Source organism: Cupressus sempervirens, chromosome 11 (genome assembly GCF_028749045.1).
Source record: "Cupressus sempervirens isolate cs-2001-9-10 chromosome 11, ASM2874904v1, whole genome shotgun sequence".
NCBI lineage: Eukaryota > Viridiplantae > Streptophyta > Pinopsida > Cupressales > Cupressaceae > Cupressus > Cupressus sempervirens.
The window spans coordinates 1,965,001-1,975,628 of NC_143128.1; the positions used below are offsets into that span (position 1 = coordinate 1,965,001).

Genomic DNA, 10,628 nt, shown 5'->3' on the forward strand with positions numbered 1-10,628 from the left:
ATGGTTAAAATAGAGAACAATTTAATTAAGGTCAATGATGATCAGTTTAGTGAATATTTATCCTTAAGTTACTCTTAGAATGTAATTCTTAATAATAGAAGGATAATGCTATCGAGGAACAAATGGGTTGACTTGTAGGTCAAATGATGAAACTTAAGACACTTGAAAGTATACTTGCAAATAGGAAACTGGAAACCCCTACATATTATTCAACTATGTGAATTTTAGTAAACCAAAACATGTGTTTGCGTCATGTATTCTATATGCTTCTTGTTTTGGATTTTTGGGTTGACTAGTGTTGACCAGTCCTAGGTTGTTACCAGAGGCTCAGGGGATATGAGTTGTGTTGGCATGTTGATCTTATTTGGTCTTGATCTTTATAAGCCCAACCATGGTAATGTGATTGTATGCTCTATGAAATGTTTCTATTTGTTCATCAGTCTTCATGTGTGAAGCTGAGATGTATGTGTATGAGACACTTGAGCTAACCATTTTTGAGTCATCGATCATTTATCCTTGGTTTATTTTCTAGTTGCCATGATGGGACTGAAATGTGGATTTATTTCTTGATGATGTCATGTTGTGACATGTTTGACTCAACCATTTTGGAGTCTTCAATCAGTATGATTTTGAGATATTCTTAGTTGCTTGAACTGAGAACCAATGGATGTGATGATTTATTTTGGTTATTGAGAACCAATGGATATTTATGATTATTAGTGATGCCTTCAGTTGCCAATAGAGAACTGTTGTGGTCATGATTTTCTATGGATGCTTTTTAGATGCTCATGGAGATTTGATGATTCTCATATTGGTGATTTGATGATTCTTATTATGGATATTTGATGCTTATATTGTGGATATTTGAAGATTCTTTTTATGGATTTCTTTACAGTCTCTTGTACAGGACTGTGGTGATTATGATTCCATGAGCATTAGGGTAGGTAATCTACTTGTAGTGTCAGGAAGTGGCTTACAATGGGGGTCGGGGCCCTAAGTGGCTGCCAGGGTAACTCATTGTAAGTTTGGTTAATAAGTGATAACATTTACACATTAAATGGGGATTAAATGAACCTAAAAAGATAATTGTTTTGGTTCTCGCCCATGCCTTGAGCGCTTGTACAGGCTAGGATGGGAGTAGTGAGAACACATGGTTGTGATCTTGCATTCCGTAGTATGCCTCGTCAGTATGAGATGATACTAGTGGCCGCATGAGATCTGTATGGACCTGTGGAGTTTAGCTAACTGCCAGGGTAACTTGTACGAGATAAATGCAAAGACACTTTTCCGCTTGCAGAGTAGGTTTCCTACATGTCATTGTGTGCCTCTGGGAATTAGATGTCAATTTTGTGTGTGTTGGAACCTTTGAGTTAGTATACTTTTAAGATTCCTGGACTTATAGATATTTATGCTTTGTGGTTTTGATATCCTATTTGGGACTTGAGATTATCTCCTCAGCAAGGTGGGAGTGGACCACTTAGGTTCCACGCGGTCGGGTGGTAGTTTATTTTCCACTCTTATCATTTGAGATCCGTCCGAGACACCGTGGCTGAAGTATTATTGGTTGGTGTTTATCTTCATTATGTTCTTGGAGCATTATGATAGATGATATACTCTATGATGGATGTATTTACTAGTATGTTCCTTACATTGATGATTTGCATATGTTAGTTGATGATATATTATGCTTTACTTTGCATGTTAGTAGGATGTTTTAGGAGTGACATTCCTACTATATTTATAGCTGATGATCTCTTCGGTGCTTTGGAATGTTACACACGGAGGGATAGCTAGGATCCATGATGGTCTAATGATGCTATTTACGGTTGGGAGGAACCGTGCACTTAGTTAGTTATGTTTGTGATATATGGTTATCTTTTATGATGGATGTTTATATCTTTTATGATGATGTATCATGTATGGTTTATGGTTTCATTTACTTTAATTGCATCATGGATAAATATTGGATGATGATGTACTTTATTTACATGGATGTTTATTCTTTTAAGCTTTTCATACCTTGTAACATGTATAGTGGATGATTGAGCAATCTAAAATGTACACTTGTATATGGTTTAAGAACATTGGATGTATCCTTGTTGTTTCATTGTTAAAGATGTAATGTTAGATGAATAAGTTATGATTAGAAGTAATTCAACGTTAAGGGATCTTTAAAGAATGTAATCTGTTATGTTATGTTATTTTCAGTTGGATGTTTCTATTGCTTCCACAAATATTGTGAATGGTTTATAATTTATGTTTTAAAAAAAAAAATTGTTAGGTAAACTTAGTATAATTCTTTGGATCCCTTGGCGGGGCATTACATTTCTTATATGACCTCTTTAGGGTATGAAAATTTCAATGTTGTGGGGTGCTAGATACTCATCTACGAATAGGCTTCCTCAAGGTATTGGGACTGCATGTTTGTACCCATCTTGGACTCTTTCCTCAAGGATTTTTGAATCATGTTCTTACCCATCTTAGACTCTTTCCTCAAGTCATTTGAAACCATGTCCTCACCCATCATGGAATATTTCCCCAAGGCATTAGAACCCATGTCCTTACCTATTTTGGAATCTACCTAACTCATGTGGATTTACTCCTCTCCCTTCTTGACAATAAAATACTTTATTCATGAACTCATATTCATCATTTATGTAATCATGTCTCCATGCTAAATTATCACCCATATTCAATAATTTGATTTTTTATTGATTGAAATTCTTATGATCATATTTACCCAATAAGATGACAAGATTATGCTTTGATACCACTGTAATGTTCCCTATTAGATTGCTTGGTAATTTCAAGTCAATGTTTATCTAACTCCAATTGAAATGAGTTGATTGAATGATTTCATTTTGGAGTTTGGAGAAGATCATATGAACGATTTAAAATATACTTTTTTATACAAGAAAATATATCAAAATTGAATAATATATCTTTGACACATACTTCTTTCATATGCAAAACAATATGTATTAATACTGTAAGTGTGTTCTAATAAGTTGGCAACTTATGATATACTATGTTTTATCAACTATTATTTCTCTTTACCTTATTTACCATTTAATATTCAGTTGAAATGTCCTTATTACTTTATTACATAACCCTCTTTCTTACTTACCCATTTAATGATCTTGACTTATTTTTAATTATTTGAGTTTATGGTATGTATTTTATTTTCTTAGCCTCTTATATTAATGGGCTGTTTTTGCACTCAAGCTATCTTTTTATCTCATATATATTGCTGCACTTTATCTACTTTATTATTTTGAATTCTTATGTCCTTTATTTTATTTCTAAGCTTGTCTTATCCTCCCATAAATGTATCTTTTAATACCTGATGCCTTCTCTTTTTAAATATTCACCCCCCATTTGTACCCCTTATCCTCCCATCATTGTATCTTTTAATACCTGATGCCTTCTCTTTTTAGTTATTCACCTCCCATTTGTACCCCAAACTCCAAATGACATAAGGGACTAATGTGATGTATAAGAGCCACGTCGGTTTGACTAACCGATTAAGTGTCATTTTTATTATTTTATTATTAAAGTAATATAACTTTGCATTTTTATAAAATGGTATATAGTTTTTTTTTAATTAGTTAATAGCGTACATAGATACTACTAGAAATAATAGATATGTTTTAATCATTTATTTAAATATTTATATGACTTTTTATTTCAATTTCCTATTTAATTTGTTTAGTTATATATATTGTTTCTATTTCACAAATATATTGATTGGGTGCTTATTCTAATTATCGTGATTTAATATTAAATTTCATTTTTTTGAGGGGTATTACACCCATATTTTTAAAAATCTATGTGAAATATATTTATATGTATCAAATTTTAGAAATAAAATTAAAGATAGTAATTGCTATCTAGCATTGCCATTTAAACTTTGTTTTACTTATAAAGATAAATAAGTAGAATTAGACATATCAACACAATTATCATAAAGAATTTTATTTGTAATAATTATATAATACTTAAGAGTCCCAAAAGCTATTTTCTAGACAACAAATCCGACTTCCTCACCCATAATGAAATGACATTACACCCATGAAATTCCACTTTCAAACTATATCATATATTTAAATTGTAGGTATAGTGAGTTAACTCGTGAATTATAATTGACATTACTAGTTTATATACTTCTAATTATACTTTGATTGTGGTTGGTTTCACTAATATAACCTTCTTTGCAAATTGGTTTGAAATGACACTCAATAGGAAGAAACCAAAAAGTATGGGCTCTCTTTTGCTTACAATAATGCAATGCTCTTCTAAGACTAGAATATGGTCAATACCACACCGCTAATTTTCTTCTAATGGATACCATTATCAATAGCTAAAGGCAGCTCTGTCAATTTGAAAAAGATATTTAGTATCTATCGTGGTATTCTTTAGACGGTGATAATATTATTATTTCAAATGTACTGGAATTCTCGCATTGTATGTGGTTGTTCCTGATATGAGGAAAGTTATTCAAAATTAAAGGTTAAGTTAGTTAAGGGAAGGGAACTAAAATTTTAGCCTCGTGGTAATTAAAGAAGTCATAAATGTACCTTCTTAGTACAAACCTATTCTCTTGAATGGAAAAAGACAAAGATAAAATAACATACACATGAGACATAAGACAATGGAATCATGTTGTAGAAGGTTTAATCCATGCACGTCCCAACACCTTGGCATGCAATGAACTTCTATTTTCAATTTTGTTTTGCAATTGGTGCCAAAAGTAGTTACTTCTATGTTGCCATCTTTAAAATCCTAGAAAATTATTCAGCACAGATTTTCAAATTCCATGGTATTGAAGAAGTATGATTTGAAAGCAATCAGACCATTGACATATATGACAAAAGCCAGTCAGTGTTTTATTTAAATTTGCATCAGACAGAAGCTTTAGTAATGCCGAGAAGCAGCAATGAAATGTTTGCTGAGTGCATGATATAGGTTTTATTTGAAAGTATCTAACAAAAAATCTTGTAAGGCACTACAAAATAACTCTTCTCCTGCGGCCTTTCACAAATAGGACTTCTTTTTGATCTTCTGTTTTTGAGCACACGTCAAACACACATCCTTGTGGTTACAGTCCTCGTATAATGCTCGCAACACTTTAGGACCAAACTTTGTATGACATATAGCACAATCTTCAGCCTGAAAGAATCAACAGCAAACCACATGATTTATTTAATTTGACAAATTTCACTAAATAATACTACTAAATGCAACTTTTAAGAAGAAACCCAACATTCCAGAAAAGTTTCAAATTTCGATCAGTGCAAATTCTACCTCCGGCAACACTGCTGATATCCTAGACAATTTATTTGTTTCCTGTCCGGCATTTTCGAGTTCTTTCTCGAGCTCATTTTTCTCTTCAAGCGTTCTCTGTAGAAATTGTTGTTTTTCCTTCTGAACCTTTTCTTTGATCTGACATCATATGACAAATTGGAAATAGAAATTAGTCACTAACAGAATTAAATTTTATTGAAATTCCTAGATCTGACAGCATTTGTTACAAAACTTACCTCCAAGACTTGTTTATGGTGCTTTGCTTGCAGCTCTACTTTCTTTTCGTGTAATTTTTTCTCAAGCTGAGCATACTTCTTTTCCATTTTAGCTTGCAAGTCTTTTTCAAGTCTCTGTTCTCTCAAAATTATTTTTTGCCTAATCTCAGCTAGCTTTTGCCTGAAAAAAATGGAAAAGTCTCATGAAATCATATAAAACAACAAATGATTGTTTTTCTTTCCAGGAGTTTGGAAATGCATACTTTTGCTCGTTCTTTTCTTTCTCAATTCCTTCTTCCAGTTCATTTTCAGTCTTCATATATTCTTCAGTTTCCTTCTCAAAATGCATTTTATTTGCATACAGCTTAGCTCTAATTTCTGTCTCTCGCTGTTGATAACGAAGATATTTCTCTTTCATAAGCTTATCAAACTTTCTTCTGTTTTCCTCCATCTGCATTAACAATGTTATCAACCAAATGTAATTTCTATCTGACATTTTTCTTTCTTTTTTGAAAAATATCTACGCAATGAGGTATACACATTATAACTTAATATTACAGTCACGTGAATAAGGTATACCCAAGAAGAACCGAGGTTTCTTTGACTTTGATTTCTATTTCTCGATTAAATGCTCTCGAGTCCCTGTTAATGTGTATATAATCAACTTTACCTTCCTTGAAAGAAGGTAATATGTAATAAGGGAATCTGTATTCTGAAAATTACCTTCAATTTATGACATCTTTCTGCTTCATCTTGCTGTTTCCTATAATGTTGAACCTCGTCATCTTTCTTCTTCAGTTCTTCTTCCACCCGATTAACTTCAAGCTTCTCAGACTCCAATGCTTGTTTTTTTGGTTCTCTTTCTTCCTCAAGCTCTTCAATGTCTCTGCACACTTTTTCAGTTTCCTGTATTTAATTTCAATCAGAATATTACCTCGATAAAACAAAGCAAAACCAACCAGATATTATAGCCGTGTAGCTAGCTTTCCATCAGGAGCAATTTGGAAAGTTACAAAAAGAGAAATTTGTACTGATATATATAGAGAGAGAGAGAGTGGTCACAAAAGAAAAACATTTGGGACTGTTTGATAAAATTAATTATGAAGGAAAAATTTTATGCCAGAAAGGGGACATTTAATACAGTGTCTGGATGAAATCATTAGGCTCTTCCTTTACAAATTGTAATCTACAAAAAAAGCTGTATAGCAGATACCAGAACAGAAAATTTTAATGATTATTTTGTGTGCATTAATACAAAAATCATATATTACAAGCTTTGACAGTATCAACATCGGTGCAAATTTCTGATTTCCTGTGGATCAATTTATCAAACCACCATATGTGATAATGCATATTATTTGCAAATCAAGTTAGGCTATGAGAATCTAAGAATATCAAACAAAGAAGAAAACATGGACGTATAAATATTCACTTTAGTTCTCTGTCATACCAATTATACTCATATTCTCCCCAAAACGATCAATCTTAAAAGTTTCAAATGTATACATGAGAAACCAACATGTACTAGAATGGAACAATACTTTCATTCTAAGCTGCCCACCCTGGTTCGGGCTCAGGTTTCGGTTCAAGGGTTGGGTTTGCACATTCAAACAAAATGCTTTCTCGGAGTTGGGGTTTGTTTTGGGTTTGGTCATACAAAAACATATAAAACATTAAGCCTAATATACATATTTTAATTTACAATAATATTTGTAAGTTTTATAAAATATGATGATGAAATTATAAAAGAAAATCAATGTTATAATTTATAAATATCAAATTTAATATAATATAATATACATAAAATTAACATATAATAAAATATTAACAAAACTATATAATGTCCCCTTTTTGGGTCGGTCATGATTGATACCTTTAAATCAACTATAATATTCATAATAGTCATTTCAATGGTATCAATTGTAATGTTCATAATAGTCATTTCAACTATCAAATGTTATAATTATTAGGATTTAGACATTATCCAAGTTGCCTAAACACCCTCTATGGACTCTCAAAGTTTGTATGTCCATTTCACAAAAATTTACAGAATGCTAACCCTTAAACTCTATTGGGATAAGATCCATTAGATTTTGCCCCTCCTTGGTAATGCTCTATTCTTCTTAGCCAAATAGTAGGATTGATATGTAGATATATATTGTTGATTTTTCTATTATAGTTGATATTACAATCTCATTATTGTAAATTATATTAATGTTAAGAGTAAAGCATTAATGTAATTTCATTTATTAAATTACCTTTACTCCCTTCTTAAGATTTCCCTTTATCCACTTGCATTTCCATTTAATAATTAATTAGTAATTACTAAATGTCATTTACATCTTAGGGTTTCCCTTTTAGGTTTTTCAATCTCCTTCTATAAGGATTGATCATTTGTAAATATCTTTCATTCTTTTCAATCTGATAATATAATCTACATATTCTCAAAGCAAACCCCTTGCCTCTTCTTTGTCTTTTCTTATCTGTGACAAGTTCTTGCAACCAAGTGTTCTTCGGGTTTTATGGATTTGTATTGCTCAAATCCTTCATGGTATCAGAGCTTAACCTACTGTAGCCTATTCTTATTTAGAAAAAAAGATGAATGAGAGTTTGACATAATAGATTTGACTCTTTTTGAGTTTTTTTTTGTGAAAATAGGTGGGTCTTTGGAATTCAGAATACTTTGAGGCCAAACAGACCTCGCAGTTGAATTTTGAAGATGTCAAAACCCCTATTTTTATATAAAATTTGTTGATTTTGGACAACATTGATTGGGGAGGAAAAAAAAATTGCATACAAGGGTTGTACAACCTATAGCACACATATCAAGGTATGTGTACAATTTTTTTAACAAAATTTGAAAAACGGTGACAAACACCACTGAGGTTATCCTAACCTGGCGATTGGCTTCACCAAACACAATCGCCGTAACTACACAACACCTTCGTAGGATCTTGTCGTCATGGCCTAGCCTACCACCCCCTGCCTCTCCTCCAACTGTGCATCACCACAAGGCCACCTCTGCCTCCCCCGCCTAGTCTGAAGTAATATGGGGGGGTGTGGGCGCTTAATTTTTAGCCCTTTTTCAATTTTTGAGGTTGTTTGAATTTTTTTCTTTGCTACAAAAGCCCTTTTGGTTTTTTTTCTCTAACTTGAGCATACAGAGGCATTTTTTGGATCCGAAAAAAGCATTGAAAATCTGATTTAGACACGAACATGATGGTGAAGGTATTTTTTGGATTTTTTTCAAGTTTAGTACCTATTTTTTCGCTCAAAGTCTGATGATGTCTTCTATTTTTTGGGGGATGTAACTTGCTCATTTTTGTTCCATTTTTCAATCCAAAAGAAGCATTCGAAAGCTCTTCCCAAGCACTTCCCAAATGCTCTGTCATTTCACCAGTATTTATTACCAAGTATTTGTGATACTCAACTAAGTTTTTTTTGCTCTATTCTTGTATACGCATTCCTTCTGCAAGCTGGGATTCGGTTTTTTGCATTATGGTGGGTTTTTTTCCAATATTTTTTGCTACAATATCAGTATATGAGAAAACTTCAAAACACTAGCCGAGACCTCTTCTTGTCTAATACTTCTAAACCCACATAGCTATTACATGTGAAAATCTACTATGCAACGGCTTCTCCTTTCAAAGGGTTTTTGGTCTTGTTTAGATATAGTACAACCAATATGTCAGAGTCAATATCAAACTTTACAGTACAGGAATAAGATGGATAAAGCCACAGGTCTGATTTCTTTGAGTGTTTTAGATAGCTTACATTTCATCTTATGAGTGTTCCACTCCTCAAGAAATGTGGGACAAGTTCAAGGACTTGTTTGGTACCATCAACGAGTTCAAAACACTTCAGATTGAGGCAGAGCTTACTTCACTTGTACCATATGTTTTTCCCCTCTATTGAGGACTTTCTCATGAGGTTCAAACAGTAGAGAACTTTGTTACAGGGATGCGGAAAAGACAAAATGGATAATGAGTGCATCTATTTGATTCTATCAAAGCTTCAATGAAACTTTCAAATTTTCTTTTCTATCTTCCATTCCACTATGGATGCTTTGGGTCCTAGATTTACCATGACCACTATTGAGGTTTTTTGTGATCAATTAACTAGAGAACAGTCAATGCTTACACAGTTGGATACTATCACAGGTTCAAGGACACAACCATTAGTTGCTTAGACATCTACAGGGAAGCCAAAGCAGAAGCCAAAGCCCAAGATAGATTCAACAGGTAGTGAGAGTTCCTCCAAGACTAGTCCTAAATTAGATACTTGGAAACCCACTCTAAAGGGTAAATCTTCTAAGTCAGTTGAGTCTTCCTCTAAGACTAAGAAGTATACAGGTGATCCTTGCAGTTTTTGTGGCAAGGAAGGACATCTAGTTTCCAAGTGTTGGAAACGTCTTGATGCTTTAGACAAGGCCATGCAACAACATAGTATTGCTTCTTCAAAGCCACCACCTCCTCCTTCAGGGAAAGGACATGCTCTTTCTATACAAGCATTGTCTTCTACAACTATTTAGATTCTTGATTCAGGTGCTTCTCACCATATGACACACTCACCTGATTTGGTAACCTCCCTTGCTGAAAGTGTTACTACACAATATGCTGTTGGTGACTCTTTACAGCTTTTAGTTTCAGATTCAAGAACTATCTCTTTTGAGGGTGGTTCACTAAAAAATGTTTTCTTGGTTCGGGCCATTTCTACAAACCTCCTCTCTGTCTTTAAGATTTGTCATTCTGGCTTTGGTAAGATAGTCAAGTTCTCACCACATGATGTGGTTATTCAAGACCTCCATGATCCTAACTTCGCTATTGCTACTGGGAGTGTTGATCTTCAATCTCACTTATATCAATTTGATGGCTTTGAGAGCTCTGATTCTACATGTGTTTCTCTTATTGCTCATGTAGACCCTATGAGCAAGCTTTGGCATGAGTGTTTTGGACATGTCAACTGTAGATACCTACAATAGATGAGTACACAAGAGCTAGTGATTGGGCTACCTCAGATCTCTTGTAGTGACGGTGTTTGTCAAGGTTGAGCACTTGGCAAACATCATAGAGATCCATTTCTAGTAGGTAGATCCACACATGCTAAGGC

General features: G+C 33.4%; 1 protein-coding gene across 1 annotated transcript; it reads right to left on the reverse strand.

Annotated features, from left to right (window-relative positions):
* Positions 1–5,034: 5,034 nt before the first annotated feature.
* On the reverse strand, positions 5,035–10,229 carry LOC149527939 (uncharacterized). The gene is made up of 7 exons (XM_089811186.1): positions 10,091–10,229; positions 8,416–8,516; positions 6,243–6,425; positions 5,783–5,970; positions 5,541–5,700; positions 5,305–5,442; positions 5,035–5,169 (listed from the first exon to the last, which is right to left on the reverse strand). Exons 1-7 carry the CDS (start codon positions 10,227–10,229, stop codon positions 5,035–5,037), a joined length of 1,044 nt encoding a protein of 347 aa, XP_089667312.1.
* Positions 10,230–10,628: the final 399 nt, after the last annotated feature.